This window comes from Clavelina lepadiformis, chromosome 4, assembly GCF_947623445.1.
Source record: "Clavelina lepadiformis chromosome 4, kaClaLepa1.1, whole genome shotgun sequence".
NCBI lineage: Eukaryota > Metazoa > Chordata > Ascidiacea > Aplousobranchia > Clavelinidae > Clavelina > Clavelina lepadiformis.
The window spans coordinates 24,257,560-24,285,396 of NC_135243.1; the positions used below are offsets into that span (position 1 = coordinate 24,257,560).

A 27,837-nucleotide genomic window follows, 5' to 3' on the forward strand; every position below is an offset into this window, starting at 1 on the left:
TACAAAATGCTGATCACCTAAGGGGCGTCCTTTAGGCCAGCAAAGCCTGCATTCCACCCTAGCCTGGGTATTGATAATTTCATCCTAGCCCTGATATCTAATTAGAAACGAGCGCGCCACTTGTGATGTAGCATAGAGATTTGCAGTCATTTGCAGCTGTTCTGTTCAAGTTGTCATTTCTTTGTAGCAGACTTTCAAGAATTCTTTGCGTGTTCCGTGCACTTTTCTAATATCTAGGTTAGGGTGGAATGCAGGCTTTGCTGGCCTAAAGGACGCCCCTTAGGTATTTTGTATTCAGCATTTTGTGTGAGTAAATGTAAATATTATGACTGTAAATATTATGTTCTGGAATTACCTAGGCTCTTGTGCAAGATTGTTAATTATGGATTCGCTTATTTCCAAAAATGACAAGAGCGTGTTGCAGATGATACTAAATCCTAATCTTCCATTCACCGAAGAAGAAGACAATATTGACTCAGTAGAAGGTATATATATAGGATGTCTATTCCCTGGGGATAATGTTATCAATTAGATGTTCTTAATTTTTTGTTATTATAAAGCTCACTTGTTAGGTCTAGACCCTAGTTCACGACTTCATGTAAAATAATAGTATAAATCTGTGTTTGCAATTTTTCTTGGTTTCCCTCACTCCACCTATCAGCTTTCAGAACCTTACCGGCATGTTCACGTACTTTCTAGTTCATTGAACAATTGTGATCTGGACCATTCAATTAACTGCATAGATTATTGTGATTGCAGAAATGCTATCTTATGTTAACTTAACTGTTAACTTATTACTTGAGGTCGTGATTAAGTTCCAAAACAAACAGTTGACTTTGTGTCCAACCGCCTGTGCCTTTCAGATAAATGTGGTTTTGCCAAACTTCCACACTGATTGTATTAACTTCTATGAAGAATAGAATTAAACAGCAGTAACTGGTATTCATACTTTAAAGCAAACTCGATTTTTTGTTGCATGGACAGACCCAGATGCCCAATTTGATGCCGTAAAAGTGGAAAAGGTTAAAGAGCTGGAAAGGGAAGGAGTGAAACTCGCTGAAAACAAGAAGATTGTTGAATCCTTGTCTTGCTTCGATGAAGCAATTCAAATTTTACCGGAACGCGCGTCCGCTTACAACAACCGTGCACAAACCAAACGCTTCAATAACGACATAGATGGTTGGTCATTCTATATAGAACAGAGTAGAAGAATAAATCTGATGCCAAGTGTTCACCAATTGCTCAGTGAGCTAGTGGACTAAAGATTTCTAATTGTTAATTAAAGGAGCACTCGAAGATTTAAATCGGGCGATATTACTCGGCAACAATTGTGGAAAAGTTGCCGGACTTGCATTTGCTCAACGCTCTATCATCATGAAGTTGAAAGGTGATGACGAGGAGTCAACAAAAGATCTCAAACGAGCTGCAGAGCTCGGGAATAAATTCGCTAAACAAGAGGTTAAAAAAATTAAACTAATTTGTGACCAATATTACTGCATGAGCCGTAATATTCTTTGTGGAATTAGCATACACAGAATTCTAATCAGTTATTTTCATAATAATTAATATCATTTAACCTTATGCTAAAAGTTTTAGCAGTAATTTGCTGTACGTTTAATGATGAATTTGTAGTAATTAGTATGATTAAGAACACTCACATTGTACAGTATATATTTAAGCACTGGTATTAATAATTTACAAATGTTTATGTTATCACATAATAAGCAAAACTGCTGGAAAATGTACATACGATACATTTTTACTGAAGTTAGGGAAAAAGTGTTCCTTTGAGTTTCATTCTTATTTGTTTTTCTTTGATTTGCTTAATTTGATGTCGCTGTTACACTGATGCAAAATAAGTTGATTTCTACAAAAGTAACCGATAGACACTGACACACTGTTTCTATTGCAGTTGGTCCAGAGGAATCCATACGCCGCTCTCTGCAACCAGATGCTTTCACAGGTCATTGGTGAACTTCAAGGAAAATCTGATGAGAGCTGAATGCAGAGGCTGATGTTGCTTAAGTTAACAACTTGCCAGTGTTAAAGCAAACGCAATGCTGTGCACTGCGCATAATTTTGGTAATTTTTATGTCAACCAATTATTTATTTGTTTTTAATTCTGGTTTTTATGCATTGTTTTTCTTGATATATACACACAAGTTTGCCAATACACAAGCCATAGATAGATTGTTATCTAAAATTTTAGCAATGACAAATCACAAGATCTCTCTTGCTTTTCATAAGCTAGCTATCTATTCTCGATCAATTCATTTCAAATGCATATTTTACAGACTTACTGTCAGTGCCATGACCAATATCATGTAAATTTTAATAGTTGTGGTTCCTGTACACTTATGGTAATTTGTCATGACCTGTTTAAAATTTTAGTGAACTAGCTGGTTGTTGTATAATGTTTTTAGTTCAGTCGTTGATATAGTCACAAACTGTTTTGTGTCGTGCATGTTGTAGATGATCGTCAGAGATTGGTTGTCGGTAGTTTTATATGTTCCATGGACCACGGTACAATATCTTGATATTATAGCACCACTGTACTGCTGTCAGTGGTTTTATCTTTATGACATGTAACTACAATTATTGAAACGTGCAACATGTTGTCGCAAATGTGTAAAGTACATGTTTTTAACAAGATGTTTTATGGCGTCATAGATATGTATTATTCATTTGACGTTCGTCTAAAGTTTAGACGAACGCCAAATAAAGCTTTAGACTATAAAGCCTTAATTTTATTCTTTTAAAAAAACTCCGTCAAATAAACTAAATGAATGTTATTGAATGTCAATTGATGTCAAAACAACCAGACAACTATCAGAGTCAGTCGATCAAGCTACAGTAACGTGGCCGAGCATTTACACCAGTCAAATGTACTGCACAGATATTAGTGACTGCTTGTCAGCATCTGCGACAACGACACAACAGCACGATTTATAAGCCTAAGGCTTTCTGGGTGTGATTGCGACTCACCAACAGTCTCAAGCAGTAGCTTGAAACCTGCTGATTATCTAGTTCAGCTTTACCACTATTTGCTTATACCCTCGTAATTTGTTTATAATTTGCTAGTAGTTTAGTTAGAATGTTGTGTATAAAAATTTTCTTGGGAATGCTTGTTGCGTTTTTACAAACTTCGTCTTTGAACATTGGTGGCGCTACCGAGCTGTAATTTTGATCACTTTTTTACTGATCATTGTCAATTAAGAGAAAAGAATCCTTCTTCAGAACGGGGGGAAAAATCCAACAAGCTTCAGTTCAAGCTGTTTCCTGAAATCATTCTCGTCTTTACTTCTGGCTAGGACCCTAGGACATACAAGCAAAATCTAACATAGTTGCCCCTGGGGTTTTCGGCTATTTCTGCGCTCAAGCCGATTCAAACCAGTAAAATTTTCAACTTTCACGAACGTCACCATTTCGTGATCGAGATCAATTCATGATACAGCAACCAACTATCACAAAGTTTGACAATCACGAAACATCAAATTTAAGCGTTTCTCCAATAGACACATTATAAAGTCAGCACTCTCTAATCAATCTTTGCTCAAGTTTAACGCAATAATAAATTGAAGTTTGTGCACATTCTTTCTTTTAATTGCATCATCGGTTTGGTGACGGAGCGATTATACGACTTGTGTTTAATTGAAAATTTTTAATTTAATTAAAATTTTGTTTAATTTGCTTAATTGAAATCTTATTAGGCCTATTAATTATATGGGAGCAATCGTAAGACCAACGATATAAAGATATCTTATATCTTAAAGACTTATATCGGTGGTAAGACTATGACGTCAGCTCAACCATCAATGCTTAAGACTTCAACCCGCAGCAATATAATGACGTAATTTAGTAACAGTTGGTTATTACAACACAGATGCACGATGCGCCTCATTTGTGCGTGTGTGCGGAAGAGGAAGCACGCGGCGACTGTTTTCAAGCCAAGTTACCTGCAGTCGAGCACATTTGAGCAACTCGAGCTCGAAGCGAACAACAGGTTTTGGCAGATTCTCTTCGCATAAATCCTTCGCTTAATACGATAAATATAAATTTCTAAATAAAGTTTATTTTTCGATTAAACTTTCTCGCGCGAAGTCTAATATGAGTTGAATATGATTCAACAGCGTTGTTGCTAATCTACGTTCAACACCGCATCGTTTTATAACTTTGCTCTTATTAATTTGTTGAAGTTTCATAACTTTACAGTGAATCAAAGAACATATTGTACTGCATGGTGCAGCAGCAAAATAAATTTCGTTTTGAAACAGAGAAACTCCCTGGTTGTGTGACCTTATACATGGAGGCTGATTAAGGGAAGTAGTAAGATATTTGATACCAGGTTATCTTGTTGGTGTCCTCCCTCAGTCTCCTGCAATAACTCTCAGGGTTTTTTCAACCCCTCCCTCTCCTGCGCTACATGATCCCGAAATATCCTTTAATCGATCTCGTTTGAACGGAGCCCAGAAAATCCTGAAAATTTTGAAATCTCATAACGACTTGATAGAAATATAAAAATACCCGAGCTACTGAGAAGCAAAGTACCAGGGTTATTATGGGATACATCATCGTCGTGTTATTCTCAAAAGTAACTTTGTTGTTCGCTTTTTACTTGTGTTGCATTTTATTTCATACGTGTTGTGTCGTATCTGCGATGAAAGTTTGACAACAAAGAAATAAATTATGAATCTGTATGACGTCACCACATATAACCAACGATTATATTTATAGATATCAATTTAAAATCTTAGTCTCTAATTGTGGAAGATACCGGCAGCAAGTAAAGCATTGACTTTCAACGCTTTTAACTCTACAATCGCTATTCATATACTTAACCTATAATTAACAATATGTATTAACAATAGCTGAAGCCGTTGAAAACGGCAACGAATTAGGTGACATCACAATGAAGCTTTCAGATTAACTTTTTCTAAGGAACCAGGTAAACCACAAGAAAGTTCAACAGTACGGTCACTGACCTTGTTGTGGCGACCAATCATTCTACCGCTGATGTCGTCACATGCGGTAGTGCTTCTACTCTGACAAAGCGAGCAAATTTCCTTTATACAGGTTCTAGACTCAACTTCTCTCAGTCGACTATTTCGTCAGTTTGAGACAGAGGACAGAAAGTCCTGCCTGGGAAGACCAGGTTTCTACCAAAGGAGTCGGAACCACCAGGAGCAACAAATAAATTTTAAATTTAACCGGTGGTCAACGAGTTATCAACAAACTAAATAAACGCCTCAAGCTTTGTAAAGGGAATACATGATTGTTGTGACCATGAAATACTGAAATGATGACCTATAAGTTTCTGTAATGAAACTTCTAACTATATACTAGGAATAGTCAAGACTCAAGATACTCTCAATCTTTAATCGACCATTATTACGTCACAATAAGAACTAATAAATTCACATACCCCATATTAAATATTATTTCTTAATTGTTGACATAAAATATGTTAGCAAGGGACTGATGGTGTTACGTCATTATACAAACATCATTATTTACATAATAGATACATCACAATACAACAGCAGTGCGAATGTGACATAGTTTTAGAAACTTTGGAACGAATAAAAATTTCTTGTGGTTTCTTTCCTTGCTACCTGGTAGGAAGCAGCCAGCACTTGAGTAACTTAAAATAACGTCATCGAAAATCAAACAGCTCAAATATACACGTAATAATGACGTAATAACGCTCATAATGAAACTCATGATGACGCTGATAATGTTTGTACAACAATCAAAAACTCACACACATATTTCATGATACTAATGACGTAATATTGATGTAATGTGGAAGTTACATTCAAATCAGGAAAATTTACTTTTCAAATTTATCCACACATTCTAGTAAAGACTTCGCTGATTCGTTATCATTCTTTGAAGATAAATGTTCGGCGGTTGCTCTGAGACTAAAACATAATCCATTGCGTTGATCAGCTGGTGGTGATATGTCCGTTGCCATGGTAACCAGTTCATTGCAGATGGATTTGAAGTCACCATCCAGATCGAGAAGAATCGTCAATCGTAAGCTTAATAACATGTTCCAGAAACGGGAAAGTCCCGCAAGGTGCTTTTGTTTTTGAAGGAAGTTGTAAACGTCACTTCCTTTCCCCCTCGTCATGGTTGGATGGTTTTGGTACAACAAGCACAAATCTAACAAACAAAAACAATTATAGTCACAATTATACAAAACTAACATTGATAAAGAGTAGTTGATCCAAAAAGCTTGTATAGCTGGGACGAATGTGTCCAAACGCATGTTGACGTCACAATAAATATATTCTGACGTAACAACTGAAATAATTAAACAGATAATTCAGTCGAATTAAAAATACAAAGAAATTAACAATTAACCACATATAGACATGGTGCCTGTCATTTTCCATAATAAATAACTGATCACGTGCAATAAGAACAAAGTTTACTCGCGAGATAAAGATCGCTACAGTCAGAAATCATTCAGGTTATTGACACAAGTAAAGATTATCTCTTTGTTAACTGCAAATTAGTGGCTATTTCTCCAGATGCTTCCCATCTCAGCCTGGTACGTCATAACATGTGTTGTGCGAGGACATTGAATTAAATAACAAACGTGACGTCATAATATACAGAAATATTTACTATAGAGATAAAATTGCCACTTTCAAGCGATTGCAACAGTCTAACACAGCGGTTGCTAAAGTATGGGTCGCTAACACAAATAAACAACATGTTGGTTCCCAAACAAGGGTCGCGAAGAGTCAAAAAATGGGTCGCACCAAGGCGATGCAAACCTATGTTTGTAATAAAACACATTGTTCCATAGTGAGTGGATCAGATTACCCTTGCTTGTCTGTCTGTAGCGTAGGCCAATAGCTATTTGAGAAAAGATTAGATTGCTGACATTGCAAACGAACTTAGCAACTGTTATGTGCAATCGTTTACCTTAACAATTTACCTTGGTGCAATCGTTATTTTTTCGTGTTAAAATGCGTTGTTTGAAGCTTAGGCCGCGAGATGTTCATCAAACTCGGATTTGGATCGCGCTCGAAAAGTTTGGAAAGCGCTGGTTTAACAGGTCACATGTTTGATTTGCTTATTATGACGTCATTAAGACGAGACAATCGTAACGCTAAGATTTTATTTATTACGTAATATGTAGAAGATAAAGAAACGGATATGACGCGCTGTGCAGATGCCTTGCAACGTAAATTAACAAAACGTAAGAATTCATATTGTAATTGCGTCATACTGATGTCATTCCTTGAAACGTTCAATGGGAGGAATATGTTCAATTACGTAAATATCCATGACGTAATCAATGACAACATCATCCAAGGTTAAACAAAGACAACAAATATTTTTATTTCTTACTATTAATTGTTTGGTGAATATTTTCCATCTTCCATTGCTCGTTCCTATCTTCCACTTCCTGATGTGCGTGAAATGATTTGATGTAGAACGCCTCAGCTTCCTCAGGTTGGTTGTTGAGGTGGTAATAAATACCTAAACAATTATAAATCAATGATTACGATGAATATATTAAAATATAAAACCCGATTGTTAATCACAATTAACAATGACGTCATAATTACCAATTCATAAACCAACAATGAATTAATTATTATTTTAAAACATAAATTGCTATTTGGTCACGACGTTGTAAATTAACATACGAACCTATATTATTGCAGCATAATGAGTACAACCACATCTTCCTACATCCATCGCCGAATGTGGATTCAAATGTGGCGATGGCCAGTTGGAGAACTTCGATTGCGCGCGAGTATTCAGCAAGATAACTATGGCACGATGCGATGGTCAACCAACATTGAGCTTTCGATGTTACCTCCAACTTTTCATCATCGACTTTCACTGATTGGATGGATTGAACGAAGCCAGTCATGCGTGAAATCACAGGACGACATGTGGTTCGTTGCAGATTTTTGTAGTATCGCCATACAAATTGGTAACATTCAAATGCGCATCTCTCCATCAGTTTCACTTTCTCAGTAGGATCATCAATCTGTTTGTGAAGATCAACTGCGCACAATACAAGTTTGAGTAATCTTACTTGAGTTTGTTCAGTGCTTAAGAATGTTTAACGTTTGAGTAAGATCACCTGCAAGCAACAGAAGTGTCAATATTGTCGGTGAATACTTCACACGTCTCAGAGTCGGCATGAGATCGATGATGTCATTTCCGATATCGAATGCATCTCTTCCGGTTAAAGAATTGGTCTTGATCGTGGAAATCAAACTTTCACAAACCGTCAGTGCTTCGTCTATTTTTCGCTTCGAAATCAGATCATTTATGGATGAGATTTTTTCAGTCATATTTTCCAACCCTGTATTGAAAAAGATTCAAAAATTTTAGTTTCAAATAATCAATTTTTAAACCTGCTTTAATATTTATGTATTAAATATAATTTTTTGCTCTGTGTTATACAGTGATGAGAAATAGACATGTTACATCTCTCTAATAAAATTATCCTTCATCTGAACAGGCCGATTTTATTGTTAGTGACGTCATAAGCAAGGTCTTAACTAAAGATAACAGTTGGATTATATTAGGGGGAGTCCCGGGCGTAAGCCGAAACTGATTAAACTTGTCGTTTGGGATTTGAGAGTTGTCAGAAAGAAATAATTTTCGTGATTTTACTTTTTGGTCTTTCACATTGGATAAGCTATAAACGAATAAATAACTTTTATTGTTTATTGTTTTCGTTGCAAATGTTTTGGCTTTGGAAGATTTTTGATTTGCTAACTGTCGTTCTTGCATTTCTTAACTTTGGTCACCTCAGGTCTATTGCCTGCAATCACATATCCTTCATATAAGTCAGACCTCGTTAATCCGGACCACTTTGTTTCGTCATAAAGTGTCGGTTTAGCGGGGAATCTGGATTATCGGAAAGCGAAAAATTAATCAATCTTTCAAATGCAGCTCCGTGTTTAAAAAGCAGATGCATCTTATCCAATTCAAAGCACCGAGTTTCAGGCTGGACAGCAACTAAAATAAAATTATATTTTTTTGTATGATCCAACCCAGTGTCGAACCCCAGAACCACCGTATTAAAGACGAATGCTCCAATCACGACGTTATCTCCACAATTAAATTGTTTTACAAATCCCGATGCTGTGCTGTACTGCTAATTGACATTCAAACAAATTTCAAATCGATAAAGACTGTTGGAGAAGTTTAAAGAGTGAAACTGCAACATTATTATGCGTAGATAATGGGTTATTGCTTCATCAACTAACTACTGTATCTAAGACAATCGTGAATCATTTTCGCTTTACTCTTAATGATCCGGTTTATCGGATTTTATTGCTATTTATTTGCACATTTGTTCCAAAACTTTTGTGTGAGAGTCGGACAGCGGGGTTTCCGTATTAAATGGGTAAAATGCATCATAAGAAGAAATCCGTTCCCAGTAGCTTTGTGTCGTATAATGGGAATTGCTATATACTACACATTTATCAAAGGAAATGTCCTAGCAATGTTTCTTACTCTACAGTATGAAGACTATTTAAACTTATCTTAAAACAACACCTGGACTTTGCTCCGTAGATAATTAATAAATACATAATCATTATATGTGAGGCATAATTCAATGAATAAACCTCAAAAAGTAGATAGAATTGGAGTAGATAGTCTGGTTTTACACTGCGCTGTGCTACGGTATAGTTTGGACAGTAATGCCAACCATTGTTTGGAGCTAACTACGATATGCAGTTTTTACCGCAAGATGGCGCACAATACTACGATTTAGTTCAGCGATAATTTAACAGGTCTTAGCAATTCAGTAATTAAACAGGAAGCCAGATCTTTTGTAAACTTTTGCAAAGAACAAGTAATTTATCAGAGTTGTGCGTTTTTGCATTTCAAGTTGTTAAACAAATAATGATTTTAACCAACACACGTTCACTTTTCAACAAAGTTTAACTTTTCCATGCTGTGAATGTGAAATTTCTTCCTAGATCTTTGACCACATTTAAATAAGCGAAGTCGAAAACAGGATGCTTATGAATATAGAAGATGGATATCACAGGTCGTATGATAAAAGATATTACAACTAATACGCGCAGGATAGTTGGTAAGTCAGGTGACATGTAGTGACTGGTTATGATAAACCTACAGAGTAAAGTGATGCTTGTTAAGTTGACTCCACAAACCTGTTGTGCTCTTATGAAACAGGATATATTCAGCTAAATACATATACAAATGATTTGTAAATCACTGCGACAGAAAAAGCGATACTTGGTAATTTATTTGTTTACAGAAAACAGTTTAAACGTAAGTTAAGATACCTGAACGATTATTGGGTTTCTTTGCATCAACCGAGCGATTTGAAAATCCGAAAAATTTTCTGAATCGACTCATCATTGTCTCTGTACCAGTCAACGTCATCTGCTCTGTGAATCAAAATAAGAGAAGATGAAATAAATCATAGTGCTCATAATTTGCAAGGTGTTCCAGCAGTGTATGAAAGTGAAATTGTAAAGTATCGAAATATTTGTCCAAGGATTGGGAAAATGCAATCTGGCATTCAATCTTTAATGCTCCAGCCTGGTATGAGGAGCTGGTTGCTGTGTATTATTCGACTGACACAAATATTTTGATTTTCAGTTTTTAGTTTATGCCCGAATTTAGAATTGATTACATTGTACCAGCAGTTATCGAAACCAGTTAGCACATTTTGGTGTTTCAACGACTGTGTTATAATGCTGATAGCCTGTTACGTAAGCTATATAGCTATAAATGCATAACTTTTGATGTTTCAACTGAAACTATCCCCCTCGATAACAATTCCTTAAACGTTTTTACTCTACACTATTTCAGAACCACAATCTCAGCCTACGCCTCAATGATTGGAATTTCCATTTACCCTGGGATTCTCCCTCACGTGTTTCTCTGGCTCCATCAGGTGGTTCATGTTCCGGCTTTAATTCTGTGACAGTCGGAGCAACTGGAAGTGAATTTAGTAAAAACATAGTTGGCAAGATCATGAAAACTGCTCATGTTAATCACACACAGTAAAAATGGTGCTTGTGGAATAAGTTCTACTAACTTGACATACTCAATTATTTTATGAAATTAATGGAAAATATTCCAAGTATACATACTGGCATCAAAGTATGTATATTATATGACATCATGACACATTTTACAACCTCTCTACATTTTGTGTCAATATCGGTTTATCTCGGTCAATTTTTTTCAATTTTTAAGAATGTCATTTCGAATACGTAGGACTATGGTTAACAGGTTAGGTATAAATCATATAACTGATAATTAATCATATACCAGTTTGAACATTCGTCAACAAGCTGCTTTTTTCAGGGGTTGTCCATTTTTTTATTCCTGGAGATTCCCGAGTTTTAGTAGTAGTGGAACCTGCATTTACTGATGTAACTGAACAAGTAACAGCAACTGTCAAGGAAGAGCACAAGCAAACATAATGTTTTTGTATTCATTATTTGCAATTACTTAGATAATTTTTCTCCGACGTTTTCTATTTACCTGAAGATGTTTTGGCAACATCACTTGCAGTCCCACCAGCTCCATCTGGTGGTTCAGATTTTGGTTTTATTTCTGTGACAGTCTGAGCTGCTAAAAATGAGTTTAAGATCAAAACAGTCGGTAAAATCATAAAGAGTAGTGAATGAATGAATGTGATGAGAGTTTACAGGAAACTGAACATGCACTGATTTATGCTCACATCTACTTCCTTTTTTAAACTTGTTTAATTTTCCAAATAAAATCATTTAAATCGCATAAAAATTTGTCACCAAAGCTGGTCTTGACTAATCAACTTAAAATTTAAAGGATTTCACTTCAAAAAAACAAACATTGAACCTGATGTCACTTGTTCTGTATCTGAAGGCTCTTGGATTGTGAGAGCAGAGAGACCTTCATACACTTCATCCTGGGTGGATGTGGCAGAAGTTGATTGCTCTGTGGATGAAACAAGGGAAAATTTATAGACAGTAAAATTTGCGTAAGTCGTCATCTTAAGAAGCACAGAAAAAGTGATGATTTACCCAAACAACACAAAATCAAATTTTTTATTGCATTTTTTTGGGTACAACATTTAGATTAAAAACTCTATAAATTGTTTTTGATCAAAACTTTAATGCTTGTCGAGATTTTAAGATTTTAATTTTGTACAAAGAATAGCTTCCATAAAAAGCCAAAATCTACTTAACAGGCACTGACAGCTGGGTGATACAGCTGTCGAAGCAGATTAAGTTTGTAATCATGCTGACAAAGTAGGGTCAAGTTAAACGAATAGACGAGTTGGGCAAAGATGACTTCGCCAAACTTGACACTACAATAGGCTTTCTGCCGGGACCAAGCAATAGGTGGCGGCTTAAACGAACTGACGACTTAACCAAAAGACTTCTACAGTACATGTACAATCTTTATCATTATATTTATGTTAGATATAGCTCCATGAATAAGCCTTTAAAAATTAATGAGATTAAGGAATGGTTTGTTTCAAAACGTTACTTCATGAAGTTAAAAATTAATCAAGCTAAAAAACATTAAACAACCAACCAACATTTCATTAATGGAGCCAAATAGACAAAAGCAACCAAAAAACCTGATGCTGATGGATAAGAAGTAGATGGTTGTGGTCCTACTTCAAACGGAAATGAGAATTCACTCAGCTCTATTTTCACACTGCTTGGTGTTGGTTCAGGTTCCTCATTCATTTTAAGATCAGATATGTGGTAGGTGACGTCAGATTTGTTCAAAGAATTCAACTTTTCATCAATCTCGTCATAAACTGGAATTCATAATAAACTAAATAAATCGAAACAGAAGCAAACAAAAATTTAAGCGGTTTATATTTACTTCAACTACAGTAATAGTACAACGGCCAATCACCAGCTAGGCCAAGTGGATAACTCATGGTTGTAAACCGTCCAGTGGTGCGCATAATAGTATGGCAAATTAAATACGATATATGCTGTAAATATGTAATTTAGAAATAAATTATAGTTTGCTAATTATCTTCACATAAATCGGGTTGATATTTCGACACGATCCATTGATGCATGCTATACATACCTTCTTGTACATCTGGTCGATTCTTCGCCTCGAAATCCCAGCTTCGAACCATGATGGCTTTTAAGAACTTAAACATTTCAAGATCTTCAGGTTTGTCTTTCAATGATGACTCAACGTCATCAAGATATTTTTGTTTTGGTTTTTGGCCACGATTTATTATTACTTCAATAATTATACCAGGGTTGACAGGTTCATCAGAAGAAAATGCAGGATGCTTGGTGAGGATTGCATAGAGCACCATCCCATAGCTTTAAAAAATACAGAAAATTGCTGGTTGTAATAATTATAGTTGTTAAGGTAATCTGCTTGAAAAAAATACGATACCAATTACTAATACAAATGTACCAAGCTTTTATGCCGGGAAGTGCTGCTATTTGAATCATTACAACCGTTAATGCACTCACCTATACACATCCATGCTTGGCTTTTTATCACTTAGTATGTTTCCCAAAAGCTCTGGTGCAGTGTAGAATGGAGTATGCTGAGTAGTTGAAGTTACTATAAAAGATCCTCCTGTAACTCCTGTTGCCGTGGCAATAGCAACGGAGCCAAAATCTGCAATCTTCACCATCAAGTCTGGTGTGAGCAAAATGTTTTGTGGTTTCAGGTCGCAATGTAAGTAGGATCTCTTCTTATCATGGTGGTGCAAGTAACGTAAGCCGTCACTTATTTGATGGGCAAATCTGAGCTGTAGGAGCAATGGAATGTCCGCTATATCTCCTTGGAGCCAGAGAAAAAAGTCTAAGCTGCCAGCTTCAGCATATTCCATGATGATTCCAATACAATTGCTCCATTCTGTGATGCCATGAACAGCAACAATGTGTTGATGTTTGAGTCGATAAAGAACTTTCATTTCTCTCTCAACACTGAAAATACAAATGACACGATCAAAGTTAAGTGTCAATAAATGTTGTAAGTAAGATGAGCATAACCTGTAACTTATGCACATAGACATCCAACTATAACCATAGTGATAATCAAACGGAATTTTAATGAATCAAGTCAAGTTATTGTTTCATATCTTATGATGATTTCTAATCCTTTAAAGTTGTGATCTACAGGAATACACTTTTTTGCATTTTCATGGGTATCATTTGCCATAATTCTGCTTAGATATTAAGTAGGGCTTAAAGAACATCGGATAACTTAACACCCATACAATTAAAAAAGCTTTCTTTTAACAGAATTTTTCTTTATTCCGATAATTTGAAATAGTTTTCAAAGTTTAACTGCCCTAAAGTATAAAGTTGATACAATACACATTGATAAACTTTATGATTGTCACAATGAATGATTCTTGTTTCATTTTTCAGAATTGACTGCATTATATGCCAAGTCAACAAGTCATTTTGTTAAGTTTTCTTACTTAACCATCTTAGTGTAGAATAAAGCAGTTTCTTCTTACTTTCTCATGACTTTTTCCATGTCTTTGGAAGGTCCTTCAACTTTGAAACATTTAGCAACGACTCTTCCCAGTTGATCGTGGATGCATCTTCTAGCTGTAGCAAAACTTCCTCTGCCCAATAAATCCTCTTTATCCCAACTCGTCTTCAAATTGGATGCTTCGTAAGATTGAAATGATGTTGTCACTTTTGTCTTCTGTTTTGTAGCACTCAAAACTTGAGCCATGTTTGAATAAATCAAAATCCTTCAATATTTAGAAGTATTCCAAAATTTACATACTTATAATTTTTGCTTCACTGAAAACTTAACAAATTATCTGACAAGCTTAAGGATATATTGATTGGATGAATTGCATGGATGGCTTAAATTTTTTATCGGGTTTTATTTTGTTGACTTTTGTACACTTTATCGACCTATCGTCATAAAATTAGACGGCATAGTATGGCAGACGCACACTCGGAAATTTGTCGGCATTGCATGTTAGTGCATCAGTGGGCTAAATCAACCAAGCTCTCGTATGTACAGACCCATTAACCCAGGTGTGCAATGCCAACTATCCACCTATTTAATCTTTCTCCAGTGCATGTCGCGGCTAACACTTGTACCTGCACATTTATTTAACATCCTGAGGACGGATAAATCTTCATTGATTCTCATCGAAAACCAGCCAATCATTCAGTCATTATGATTAAATGGGTAAAGTTGTGTCTATTCGTCATACTTCGATGATTCTAAGGATTTTTCAAAGTTTTAACAGTCACTTTTTCCTTGACCAATATGATTACGACTTAAGTTTGTTTTCTGTGCAAAGCATTGTAGTATCTTGCTTTTGTAACGCAAAGTCGCAGCTAAAAATTAGATAACATTCAAATGAAAAAGCAAAATTAGACTTATTAAGCGGCTACATATTTGGTTCAAAAATTAAGGCTTGTAGGCTACAAAGTTAAACGTACAAAAAGTTTAGGCCTACTTGAAACTTATCTCTGGGGTGCAGCTGCCACAAAATGCAGATCAGGAGAAGACATTGCATTCTTTTTGTAAAGCGCAACGTAATTTTGCTTCTGCACACCTGATATCTTGGCGAAAACTACCTGCTGTCCAGCTCAGCTGTACAGTCACAAAAACTTTATCTTCATTGACTGATGTAAAACATCTTCCCTGTAAGCAGACACAAAACATATGAGATAAAGAAAAAGAATCCGCCAAGGTTTACACAAAAAATAAGAAATACAAACTAGCATAAGTAAAGGAAAACTTTCAACGACTGTCTATGAAAAGCATTTTAATAAGAATGGATTGCAAGCTGTGTAAAACACTAACAAATAAACTTCAAATACTTTCATAGACAACCTTAGCTTCAAGCATTATCGGTACTAGACTTTGTTACTTCATAAAAATATCGGCCAGATTGGAAAGTTTGCTGTTTTTGGGTGAGAAACCCCCGACCAAACAAGGCGAAACAACAGCCATTATACTCGCAATTAATCTTAATCCTTCGCTTAGCACTTAGCACCACTTAGCCTAGCAAAATTTTCCTATCTGGAATATAACCTAAGCAGCATATCGCTATCTAATTCGTTGCAATATAGCAAATATGAGGTAACGCAGCATATTTGTGAAAGGCGTCACAATCAACTCAGATATTTTACAGCCTTGGATTAATCTTTAACTTGTTAACCCTATTCTAACTAGGCTTGGCTTCTCCCGCACACTGTCATAGCAAAACGTGGCGTACAGTTGCATTGTTAGCTGTAGAAACTTGAAATTTCGTGACTTTTCCTAAAAAATGTTCAGCTATCTGTCCATGTTTGTTTGATAACGTTGGATTTTGTAATTTTTAAGATATTGCGATGTTTTCATAATTTTGCTCTGCTCTCCGCATTGAAGCGTATTACTCATTTACGCACCAATAGCTCGACTAACTATTCTCTTGCGTTCTCTTCTCCCGGTCAGCTGGTTTTCTGCACAGCGGGGGCGCGGCATAACAAGTGGAATTTCTAGAAATGTGTCACTTTTAGAAATACTTAATTTACACTAAATTCACTTTCTGTAGTTTTACAATTATGATGTATACAGGAAGCCAGGTGATTTTTCTACTAACCTGTCAAAATCCGATCAGTTTACGACGTATAGTTTTCTAGTAATTAACGATTGAAAATGTGTGTGCTGGGTCGGCCACACCTATTTTTTTAGTAAACTCGCGAGCCTGGTTAGGATAGGGTTAAGCAAACAGAAGTTCGCCTCAAAAACGTAAAATGATAGACATCATTAACAACTGATCTATATTCTGTTAGAATTAATCACTGTCACATTTTGACCACAGTCTTTATATAAGCTAGGCTACGACTCGATAATACTGTTCGCACAAAGATTCTGTTATGACATTGGAGTTTGTACGTTTTTAATGCAGACAATTATAGTGATGAGCATATCCAAATAAAATTGTAATCGAAAACCTGTCAGTTGGACTTGTTAACATGTCAAGAGAGTTGTTTGTAGCCACAGTTGATAATTAAGATTTAAAATGGGAAAGTAAAAATCAGACAAAACTTTACGGGTATTCTATCCTTACCATGTTTTCATGTAAATATAAACAATGGTAACGTCACAGGGAAATAACCTTTTACGATTTGTTGGTTCGTTAAATGAGTCGTTGGTTGGAGAACTTGGCTTCAGTGTTGCCACTCAAAAAAAGAAATTAACCCTACCAGCACACCTAAAAAAACCCTACATCTCCCTACGCAGTTTGAACAAAAAAAAAAGAAATTTTGGCAGTTTTATGGCACTTTATAACTACTTTAGTTTCAGTTCAAAAGCAACAGAACTAAAGTAGTTCAAAATTTTACTGACGTTTGTGTTTCCACTAATTGAATATATCAGTAATGTTGAATTTATAACAAGAGCAATAGCAGATAACATTCTTTGGTGCTTGTACTCAACAACTAAGTCAGATTGTCAGAATACATAAACCATAACCAGGGTTATCTTACCTCAATTTTCTGAATTTTAGTGGTGAAGCTGAGCCATACATGTTATCATACCCTATATACACCAAGCAAACTCTATCAAACTAAAGCCCATCATAAGACATCTTCTAACCCAAAAAATATTTAAAAAAAAATAAAACATTTCACAGTACGATACAGCATCACAGTAAACAACTCACGATACAGCATCACAGTAAACAACTCACAGTACGAAACATTCCTTTACAAGTACATCAGACTGCCAAATGTCATAACTCATAAATAGGGCCCGCAAAAGTTAATAAAGTCAAAAATTTTTAAGGACCTCGTCTGACCACGAATCAAAGAATAAAGTTGTTTTCAGCACCTAGGGGATTGTTTCTAAGAAGTTTATAGGTCAAAATAAAGTCAAAATTTACAATAAAGTCAAAATTTGTCAAAATATGGCCTTTTACAAGGTTTTTGTGTTTCTTGAGAGTAATTCTTGTAAAAAGCCTCGTGGAAGCATTATAAATCAGGAAGTGCGAGACAATTAAACCATATTAACCCATAAAAGCAGGAAATAAGTCACAATGCCCACTTGGATCAGCAGTAACTTTTATCGCAAATTGCCCATTGTTTATTGATTGTTACGTATTTAAATAATTCTTATAAAACACTTCCTCTTCATAAACATAGTATTTTCTAAGATCAACAGTTCGGATATTAGGAATAGCCTTCTGACATTCTGTAATACAAAAATGCCTAAGCAAGCTAAATTGTCTTCAGCAAAAGTTAGACAGATTTGTCAATATTTTTCTGATGAATTTAATGCAACTACCGGGGTGATTTAAGGTGCAATTTTTGCGAGGTTATAGTGAAGTGCGATAAAAAGTATTTTGTTGAAGGCCACAGGAAAAGTAAACACCATCAAGCTGGATTGGAGCAACAACAAGCATTCCCTGTTTAATTTGCTGTTTATTAGAATTTACCATGCGGAGAAAATTGAGGCAAAGTGCTCTTTTCACAAGATAACACCTAAATCTATATATATAAAGCTATACCTATACTAAAGCTATACCTAAATCTATCGCCAAAAAACACGACACACTTTTTATAATAATCCATAAAACACCTTGACTTTTCGACAAAATATTACGTTTGGGTTTAAAATCGACAAAATATTATGTTTGGGTAACTGGAGGAAGAACTGTGGCCTCTACAAATAAAGCAATTTCGTTAGGTCAAAATAAAGTCAAAATTTGATAAAAATAAAGTCAAAAAAAAAATTTTTTAGGTCAAAATAAAGATGGACCTACTCATAACTAACATCACAAAAACAAGACCCAGACTTAAAACTAGGTCAGCCCTGAGGTACAGCTTCAATCTGACAATTTACTTAACTAAAGTGTCCATTGTTACTATGATGAGTCCATTGTTACTACAATGAGTCCGTTGTTACTACATGAGATAGGCTAGAACGCATTGTTTCATAATCTGATCAAACAACTCGTCTAGGCTTAGACTATGTTTTTGCCATTATTCAGTAAATTTATTATTTGAATTTATTTTTATTTTACTTTACTTTAAACAAAAGGAAATCTATAAATAAAAGTAAAAAAACCCGTAGGGTCAACCTACACCCTACAAGCGGCCAAAAAACCCTACCGTAGGGTGAAATCCCTACGAGTGGCAGCCTTGCTTGACAATGCCAGTTTCCTATCTTGCAAGTATTCACTTTTTGGTCTAGTCCTAGCAGTCCATAATTTATCATGCAGTCTGTGTTTTGTCGGGTTTGCAAGGAACATGTAAGCTTATGTTGGAATGTGCAACAATGCAGTACAGTTAAGTACGATGGTTCACGTTTGTAAAATCATGCGGCAATAATTAAAGCTGATGCGAATGCAGTTTTAGTAAGATAAACCTTCCAATCAACCTTTCTGCAGTTTAATCCTTTTATTGGGGTGCTAGGAATGATGTCATGACCCGAAACTTACACCCAGTTACAAGAGTTGGTGTTTCGAGTTTCGACTGCGGGGATTTTCTACTGCGATTCCATTTTCGATTGCGGGATGAAGATAATTCAAACGAACTTTCCATCAGTTGTGACTTAAGTTTCGCATCGAATTGCTTTATCATCTGGGGAGTACATGTAATGATGAAAAAGACAATCCATGTTTGGGAGGAATGTACAGGAGGCCAGTTGGATCACTGTACTCGATCATATATGTTTAACGCAGACTTCACAGTAAAAGTACTGTAGCGAGAAACGTGGAACCAATTGACAGAAATTTTGTATTCACGTTAACTCCAGCGATTGGTTTACAACACGATTTTAAGTAAGAAATATTAATTGTTTATAAAACAGTTGTAGGCCTACATGGAATTTATTCTTAACAAAAACATCAATGAGCGACCACTTCAAGCGAAATCTAGGAAAAGATTCTTTGCAAAGGATCCAAAACAACAAATATCCTTCTGGTTAAGACCAAAATCCGTAACATCTAAACACAAGGAGTAGAACCAGGGACATGTAATAGTTCAAAAAGCTACTGAACAGGTTTCAACAAACCTTCATACCTTGGATTGTTTCTTTCGTTTCTTGAAGATTCAATTCATGTCAACTGAGTTTTGAAAATTTGAACAAACCAGTAAACATTGATGAGGTCAATCGTCAATGCGCTGACCAACCAGCAAACGAATATGGCGATACTTACCCTGCAGAGATGAACCCAATACTAACAGCTGCTTAAAATATATCTTTATAATATAGGAGAATTCATTAAAGGTATAAAGTTGAGAATAAGTAACCCAAAAGATTCAAGCATAGCTTACCGACTACTGAAGAATTACGGAACAGAATCTTTTATTTATAGACATTATAGAGAATTCATTATAAACAAGAATAATTTGCCAGCTTCACGAAGAGTAACCAAGATTGAAAATAGTTGAATCAAGACTTACTGGTTAGGTTCTGAGACAGCCTCCAATATAGAGCTGTAGAACAAGTGATAAACCGGAGTAAGGCAAACTCTGCAGCAAATGTCAATACCAAAGAATATCCTTCTCAGTTTCACACCAACGGTGGTGCCATCCAATTCAAGCAGACGAACCATGACTCTGAAATAGAAAACCAATAATAACCAACCAACCAACCAACAATAGAAACTGAAAATGTAGCATAAGGTAAATCTTTTCACCTACCTCGAGTTGTGCTTACCTATATAAAAACAATGGACTCGGAAGAGCCGTATAAAGCCGCCAACAAGCCAAGTAAAACATAGTATCATCCACCTGAAGTAAAAACCCTCAAGTTTTGAAGCGTTTTAAGCAAATTATAGTATTTAGATATAAATGAAAATTGTATCGGTGAACTTGCCAGGGCTACAAAGCCCGTTACTCCAATCCCACAGATGTGGTATATGAACACCGATGGGTGGCGCCCTACCGACCATTTATACCGCAGTATAACGTCAATTCTTGCTTAACCGTGGTTTTTATGATATTTTGCCACAAGTTCCAACAACTCTACCAGCAGCAAATGAACTTTTTTGCGGCAGTCAAGGCCATGTCAATATCAGGTAGTTTTGACGTTTAATGTTAAATTTTTAACAAAATTATTTTAACCAAAAACATAACTGTGTTTCTTATTTTGACAAAAATTGACTTATCTGCCTCATACTCATAACCATGCTGTTGGTGTTTTCAGTTTATCAACGCAAACTATCGACGACTTGTGCGAAAATGATGATGGCTACGTCATCATCAGCGCAACTCCTGTTGACGATGTGAACTCAGTTGACCCCGAATGTAGGGCAGATGCGAGTGATCCAAATTTCAATCTTGACCTGTCCAAATGTTCTATATTGAAGGTAATTCATTCATCATCATTTATCCAATTCATGAAGAAAATTAACTCAAATTTTATAATGACCTCAGCCTTTTTATACTAAAAATTGTTTTATGACGTACAACTTAGGTCACAGACGACGTCATCAAAGCGGATTTTTCTGTACGATGTCTTTCCAAATTGAACGAATCTGCACCGATCCAGCGCTACGTTGATGGATGCCTCAACCAGACGTGCGAGTACAACAGGACAGAACTGCTTGAAGCTGGAGCGATTGTTCCCGAGATCAAGTGAGTGTTCGACGTCTGTTGCAACATGTTGACGCTCACGCAACATGTCGACGCAAGTTGCATTGAACAACTTTCAACAGGAAAGTGGCGCTGGATTCTGTTGAACAAGAAGGAAGATTCGGAGTTAAAATTTACTTCACAAAAAATCAGTCTTATTCTGATAAACTGGATGCGGGGGCTGAGGTCAAGGTTCCGGATCTCGTCTACACAAAAGTGGAACTGATTACCCCTGACGAAGCTCTGCATGTTCAGGTTTGTAACGATGTGCCCTGGAATTACCTAATCTCGATCCTTACAAATACTTTCCCTGAGATTGCCATTATACGTCAGTGATGACGTAATTTCATGATAATATTTTTAATTCAGTTAAAGGAATGTTGGGCGACACCAAGTGAAGATCCTGATGATGAAGGAACAAGATATGACATCATTAAGGACAGGTGACCTGGTTAATATGTAATAATAAGCCTTGTTACGCATTTCTTGATTTTTCTATTTTATTTTAAAAGTTTCCCAGCCAATAACCCATTTGAATCTGATGACGCAATTGAAATTGACCGGAACTACATGGAAGAGTATGCTGCTTTCAATTTCAAGGCCTTTTTGTGGACAAATACTTTAGAGGCAGCAATCTACGTCTATTGTCGCGTCACAATATGTCACGAGGATGTTGACTCTGGATGTCCAGCCGGGGTAACAATGGTCGCTTGTGACAACGATTTCTTTTGTTTTACCTTTGTTTGAAACTTCGAATTACGTTCGTTCATGAAGTTTTTAATTTTCATGTCACAATCAGCCAAGTGGTAACTCGACGAAGAAACGTGACGTGGCATCACCTGATTCGCTCCTTGTTGCATCCAGACCTATCTTCATCAGCAAGAGCAAAAAGAAGAGTTGTGAAGAGGTAACATCTCATGTGACATACTTGAAGATTTTCAACTTATTTTTGAAACGTTTCTTTGTAGTCAAACGGTGGCTGCAGTGACATGTGTGAGATGCGTAATGATGACGTCATGTGCATGTGTTATGAGAGAAGATCTCTCGCTGAAGATGGAGAAACATGTCAAGGTAAAGTCAAAACGATTTTTCCATTCTTTATACTGTATTGACGTCATTTATTACGTCAGATGTTGAGAAGTACGAAGTTGTAGCAAGTGAAGGCGATTGGTCGTTCCTAGTTTACGTCATCGCAGCATTCGTCATCGTGGTTGTATGCTTGCTTGTGTGGAGCAAGAAAGATGGGAAGAGCAAAGATGGCTTCCAAAGTCTTATTTGAAATCGATGAAATAAACGAAGACCACGTCATGTCTACTTTTGTGATCATTTTATAATTATTGTAATATACGGGTTAAATAAGATTTGGAAATCTCGTCTTTAAGTATCGAATCAGCGAAGCGTAACACTGCGTCACAATAATTTCTTGATTATTGTATTAAAGTGGTGACGTAGATGTGGTGCTTGCCTTTTTTGCATGCGTTTAATTTGCAGTATAAGTTTTCATTAGCGTTTATTGTTATGCAGTTATCAATAAGTAAAATGTCTACTAAGATCAATGCTGTAAAATGGACGTCTTTATGCTGTTCTGAGCCAATGTTTTGTCTAATTGTAATCGTTCAAAGAAGCTTCAATATAATCAGTTTAAACAGTTGCCATTCTTGTGAAAACTTTCAGAAAATGTTCAGTGTCAAGTTAGACAAGTTTGTTTTCATCTTCAGACAATAATTCGTTAAGTTGAACAAATAAGTATAAGATTGAGAAAAGCAAACAACAACCTCATGTACCATCGAGCTGTGGGTCAAGCTGTCAAGTTGAACAACCATATGCACCAGGGCGGGCAACTTCTTCGGTCGGCGGGCATGTTATTAGAAAATGAATTACTTCCTGAATAGATTGGAACGCCGCTTTGTCTTATTAATGTTCATGGTCGAAAATGTTTCTTCACAAATGTATGTAGACCCGAACAGAACAAGTAGATTCATGGTCATCTTTCTCAGGTTGGCAAACTTGGACTTATTCAGTGACGCAATACAGGGATTGCGGCAGAATTTGGCTACAGGCCACATTATCATGTAAGACTGGAAACTGTCTGCGGGCAGCTCAAAATCCCGCGGGCCGTATGTTGCCCGCCCTTGATATACACCTATTCCATAAAAAAGTCATGTTGATCTAAGTTGTATAAAAGCAAAGTAGAACGGACTCGATAAAATGAACGATAGAATGAAAATCTGCATAGACACGCGTTAATGCAAGATGCTTATACGCTAATTTAGACTTTTAGAGGTTCGTAGAAATATGTGAAGAATGTAGAGTTTTTAAATGGAAGTGCCCAGACTGGAATGATTGGTATTAACCGCCACATATTCATTGCACGCTTTAACAGCGTTGACAGATCAATGGGATGACATCATAGAGAAGGATTCGATCGAACATGATGAGCGAGATCGCGACTTGCTGCTCGTCACGTCACGCGAGGTTCAAAACTGAACAAAGGAAACACAGAATAAGAGTTCAGCGGGTCCTGGGGGCATTTGACCTCAAGCAACAAACACGCTTTCGCCAAAAACAGAAACTTTGAGAAAACTGGACCTCAACTAATTATCTCTGGGGTCACCAGTTTTAAAGGTCGCCAACCCAAGCGTGCTCATCAAAGCTTCTGCTCATGCATGAAAGATCGACATTGGATCTGGCATCAATATTCGACAAAATGTTGTTGCACAGAAACCAACCAACGTGAAAACGAGCTCTTGATGCCGCATAAACCTGCTCAGTCACCTCGTGCTCCCCCCAGTGGCACAATGAGGGTTACGACCAGTCTATTCAGTCCTTACCCTCTGCTCGTAAATAACGTTCCGCTGCAAAAGTGTCCACATGACTGACGAGCGTTGATGCGGACGATTATAGACTCGGTAACCTACCATTAGGGCTTGGATCAAGTGAGAAATTACTTATTAGTTATTACAATTTGTGCTTCATTTTACTAACTTAGAAGCAGATTCAGCTCAAGTTCTAACAAGAAACAAGCACAGTGCAGGGTGCACAGTTTTATTGGCTCGACACAGTATAAAGTAGGAATTAGTACAAAGTCCTAGAAATTCAATTCTATTGAAGAAATTATACAAAAAATCTATAAGAATATACAAGACAATGCTTTTATAAATAGATATCATATAAATGATGCGGTAGGAGTAGATGGAGCGAGATGAAGAAAATTCAATTCTTCAGTTCGTAATACTTTCCGTTCTTGGGATCAAAGTAGCAGTTGAGACAGGGATCGTACATCAGGTCCAGCATCTCTTCTTCATCAGTTTCAGCTCCTTTTAATCGAAACCGAACTACTTCCATCAGACAACCCCATCGCGTCTGACTCGTTCCCGCCGGACTCCACATCCCAATAACTCTCCTTCTTCTGTCAACAGGTACAATTAATGCGTCGGTATGACGTAGAGAAATGGTCTTTATGACGTCACAGGTACCTGCTGAGTCCTGGTGGAGGGAAGTATGATCGGCGGGCTGAGAAGGTTTGCCCAATCACGTGGGTTTGAATGGTCCAATAGCAAACCGTCGAGAGCTCGATTAGCTTCACTCGATGGATCATTTCGTCGCATCTCTGCTTCGTAGGCCTGAAATTTATCACATGCCTGTGATATGGGATGTGCAAGGAAACTTCAGACTTTATCGGTGGCGATAGGTGCTCCAGCTTATCTCAAGTGCATGTGTCCAAGCTCCAGAATATTGAACAAACCTCAGATTGTGGAGGAGTAGTGTCGCTTCCTAGAAGATTCTTCTGTGAAATATTTGAAGTTCTGTCGTCACTTTGAGGCTCGTTGATTGAACTTTGGACGAGAGTATCAACCGATGGAGTCAACGTTGCATCTGAACTTCTCAACGATACAATACTTCTATTGACAGGTGGCTTGGTAAAGGTTTTGTTTGATCGGGAAGCATCCATGTAACGAGCGCTGTCATAAGCCGGAGATGAAGATAATCTCGATATGTCCGGCGACAGAGAAGATTGCGGCTGCATCAGTTGCTTCACATCCTTGTCAACGTCATTGAAGCCCCTGGACACTTTGAGCAGAGGATTTGAACTTCTTATTGGACTGGGAGTCTTCTTGATGATTCGCTGGAGGATTTTGTCCTCATCATCAGTGGATAAATCTTCTTCAATCCCCTCTTTCTTTGATCCGGAATCTGTGCGGATGCGAGGAAGTGTGTGAGGATGAGATGTAAATCGGAAGACACTTCCCCCATCAACAGGAGGACCTTCATCTACTTGATCTGGATAAAACTTCAGCTCTTCATTGAGCTTTGTGGTGACATCATCACTGTCATCACCCGATGAGTGGCCATGCTCAGTGAAGCGATGCGTGGAAATGTTTTTGAGACTCTTCACAACTCGTTTTGTTTCAAACTTGACTTGAATGTTGACTTTTGGCTCTGATCATAATTTTCTTTCATGTTTTCTTTTCTTTAAGTAAATGATTTCCGGTAAGAAATAGTTATTTTAGTTTAGCTCAGTTAAGAAAAAAGATCATTATTTCATACTAAAGTCGAAAAATGTGTAAGTATATGTATAGTATTCGGGTTCACCCGAATCTCCCACGGATACACTATTTGGCGAATCCATTCGGATTTGGGTTCTTGTTGTTGTTGTATACCTAATTATTACTGATAGCACATAATCCACTTTAACGTCATCGTGCGACATCATGGATTGTCCAAGTCAGAAATTGTCCTTGTACAAACTCTCAAAATATCTTGACTCATAAAACTGCACATTCCATACAGTTACGATGATGATTGCTTCCTGTGGCTCCTCCTCTTCGTTGAAGAGTAGCACCAGGTTGTTATTGGCTGCCCAAGAGAGCTTCCTCGAATATCCGCACCTCTTAAACTGTGTTCGATTATCCAGTCACCTGATAAAGCGGGTATGACGTCACAATGTAGTAACAACAAACGAACTATAAAGACTCTTGCAATTATGACCAAACAATGTGTTTGATATACAGTACTGTAGGCCTATACAGCCTACTCTTATTTCAAGTTATTACAATTTTATGATAATATTTTCAATTCAGTTAAAAGAATGTTGGGCGACACCAAGTGAAGACCCTGATGATGAAGGAACAAGATATGACATCATTAAAGACGGGTGACCTGATTAAGATGTAATAATAAGTATTGTTACGCATTTCTTGATTTTTCTATTTTGTTTTAAAAGTTTTCCAGCTAATAACCCATTTGAATCTGATGACGCAATTGAAATTGACCGGAACTACATGGAAGAGTATGCTGCTTTCAATTTCAAGGCCTTTGTGTGGTCAAATAATTTAGAAGGAGCAATCTACGTCTATTGTCGCGTCACAATATGTCACGAGGATGTTGACTCTGGATGTCCAGCCGGGGTAAGCAGTGGTCGCTTGTAATGACGGATTTTTGTGTTTTACCTTTATTTGAAAATTCTAATTGTGTTCGTTCATGAAGTTTTTAATTTTCATGTCACAATCAGCCAAGTGGTAACCAGACGAAGAAACGTGACGTGTCATCATCTGATTCGCTCCTTGTTGCATCCGGACCTATCTTCATCAGCAAGAGCAAGAAGAAGAGTTGTGAAGAGGTAACATCTCACCCGACATACTTGAGGAAGACTTTCAACTTATCGTTGTTACTTTTCTTTATAGTCAAACGGTGGCTGCAGTGACGTGTGTGAGATGCGTAACGATGACGTCATATGTATGTGTTATGAGAGAAGGTCTCTTGCTGAAGATGGAGAAACATGTCAAGGTAAAGTCAAAACGATTTTTCCATTCTTTATACTGTATTGACGTCATTTATTACGTCAGATGTCGAGAAGTACGAAGTTGTAGCAGTGGGTGACGATTGGACATTCTTGGTTTACGTCATCGCTGCTTTCGTCATCGTGGTTGGATGCTTGTTTGTGTGGAGCAAGAAAGATGGAAAGAGCAAAGGTGGCTTCCCAAGTCTTATTTGAAATCGATGAAATAAACTGAGACCGGGTCATGTCTACTTTAAACAGAAGAATTATTGTTGTGTGCTTTTGCAAAGGACTAATATTATCCTTAGTGACGTCATTTATGTAATCAAGTTTAATATCCGTGTCAACTGCTTCTTGAGGCAATCTGGCCCATGTGAAACAATTGTGTTTATTGCATCACAGAATACAATGCCTATGACGTAGTGATTTTCAACCTATGATCAGAATATATGCGACATCAAGTTTTAACATAACTTCAGGTTTAACTTGTCCATGGCTTCACTT

At 36.8% G+C, this 27,837-nt stretch overlaps 4 protein-coding genes and 2 long non-coding RNA genes across 6 annotated transcripts in view; 4 read left to right on the forward strand and 2 right to left on the reverse strand.

The window, feature by feature from the left end:
• Positions 1 to 15,435, reverse strand: part of LOC143452422 (uncharacterized) — a 47,213-nt gene extending 31,778 nt beyond the window's left edge. The window contains exons 1-9 of the mRNA XM_076953385.1: positions 15,078 to 15,435; positions 14,474 to 14,716; positions 13,473 to 13,934; positions 13,069 to 13,316; positions 12,599 to 12,784; positions 11,851 to 11,949; positions 11,515 to 11,604; positions 11,299 to 11,424; positions 10,880 to 10,960 (exon numbers count right to left, since the gene is read on the reverse strand). Of these exons, the coding sequence (XP_076809500.1) occupies positions 10,880 to 10,960; positions 11,299 to 11,424; positions 11,515 to 11,604; positions 11,851 to 11,949; positions 12,599 to 12,784; positions 13,069 to 13,316; positions 13,473 to 13,934; positions 14,474 to 14,716; positions 15,078 to 15,085 (1,543 nt within the window). The 5' untranslated portion in view covers positions 15,086 to 15,435. The remainder of the gene's footprint in view (positions 1 to 10,879; positions 10,961 to 11,298; positions 11,425 to 11,514; positions 11,605 to 11,850; positions 11,950 to 12,598; positions 12,785 to 13,068; positions 13,317 to 13,472; positions 13,935 to 14,473; positions 14,717 to 15,077) is intronic.
• Positions 353 to 2,588, forward strand: LOC143452434 (tetratricopeptide repeat protein 36-like). Its single transcript, XM_076953412.1, has 4 exons — positions 353 to 485; positions 985 to 1,179; positions 1,286 to 1,458; positions 1,913 to 2,588. Exons 1-4 carry the CDS (start codon positions 383 to 385, stop codon positions 2,000 to 2,002), a joined length of 561 nt encoding a protein of 186 aa, XP_076809527.1. The 5' UTR covers positions 353 to 382; the 3' UTR covers positions 2,003 to 2,588.
• On the forward strand, positions 7,381 to 7,948 carry LOC143452439 (uncharacterized). Its single transcript, XR_013115041.1, has 2 exons — positions 7,381 to 7,470; positions 7,686 to 7,948. It is a non-coding gene; the product is annotated as an uncharacterized LOC143452439 (long non-coding RNA).
• Positions 15,436 to 21,790: 6,355 nt separating the features above from the next.
• Positions 21,791 to 22,958, forward strand: LOC143452435 (uncharacterized). Its single transcript, XM_076953413.1, has 6 exons — positions 21,791 to 21,809; positions 21,924 to 21,997; positions 22,067 to 22,250; positions 22,354 to 22,461; positions 22,523 to 22,625; positions 22,685 to 22,958. Exons 3-6 carry the CDS (start codon positions 22,125 to 22,127, stop codon positions 22,831 to 22,833), a joined length of 486 nt encoding a protein of 161 aa, XP_076809528.1. The 5' UTR covers positions 21,791 to 21,809; positions 21,924 to 21,997; positions 22,067 to 22,124; the 3' UTR covers positions 22,834 to 22,958.
• A 1,906-nt stretch (positions 22,959 to 24,864) lies between these two features.
• On the reverse strand, positions 24,865 to 25,247 carry LOC143453080 (uncharacterized). The gene is made up of 2 exons (XR_013115132.1): positions 25,031 to 25,247; positions 24,865 to 24,963 (listed from the first exon to the last, which is right to left on the reverse strand). It is a non-coding gene; the product is annotated as an uncharacterized LOC143453080 (long non-coding RNA).
• A 1,106-nt stretch (positions 25,248 to 26,353) lies between these two features.
• Positions 26,354 to 27,837, forward strand: LOC143453081 (alpha-tectorin-like). The gene is made up of 6 exons (XM_076954228.1): positions 26,354 to 26,485; positions 26,636 to 26,709; positions 26,779 to 26,962; positions 27,067 to 27,174; positions 27,239 to 27,341; positions 27,401 to 27,837. The coding sequence occupies exons 1-6, from the start codon at positions 26,354 to 26,356 to the stop codon at positions 27,547 to 27,549; spliced, it is 750 nt and encodes a 249-aa protein (XP_076810343.1). The 3' UTR covers positions 27,550 to 27,837.

Bases quoted from the DNA above. Each gene is read 5' to 3' on its own strand.
- LOC143452435 (XM_076953413.1), top strand. From the start codon at position 22,125: ATGGAAGAGTATGCTGCTTTCAATTTCAAGGCCTTTTTGTGGACAAAT. The intron at 22,462-22,522 runs GTAACATCTCAT...GTTTCTTTGTAG, and splicing joins AAAAGAAGAGTTGTGAAGAG to TCAAACGGTGGCTGCAGTGA. The intron at 22,626-22,684 runs GTAAAGTCAAAA...TTATTACGTCAG, and splicing joins AGATGGAGAAACATGTCAAG to ATGTTGAGAAGTACGAAGTT.
- LOC143452434 (XM_076953412.1), top strand. From the start codon at position 383: ATGGATTCGCTTATTTCCAAAAATGACAAGAGCGTGTTGCAGATGATA. The intron at 486-984 runs GTATATATATAG...TTGCATGGACAG, and splicing joins CAATATTGACTCAGTAGAAG to ACCCAGATGCCCAATTTGAT. The intron at 1,459-1,912 runs GTTAAAAAAATT...TTTCTATTGCAG, and splicing joins ATAAATTCGCTAAACAAGAG to TTGGTCCAGAGGAATCCATA.
- LOC143453081 (XM_076954228.1), top strand. From the start codon at position 26,354: ATGATTGCTTCCTGTGGCTCCTCCTCTTCGTTGAAGAGTAGCACCAGG. The intron at 26,710-26,778 runs GTGACCTGATTA...TTGTTTTAAAAG, and splicing joins TATGACATCATTAAAGACGG to TTTTCCAGCTAATAACCCAT. The intron at 26,963-27,066 runs GTAAGCAGTGGT...TGTCACAATCAG, and splicing joins ACTCTGGATGTCCAGCCGGG to CCAAGTGGTAACCAGACGAA.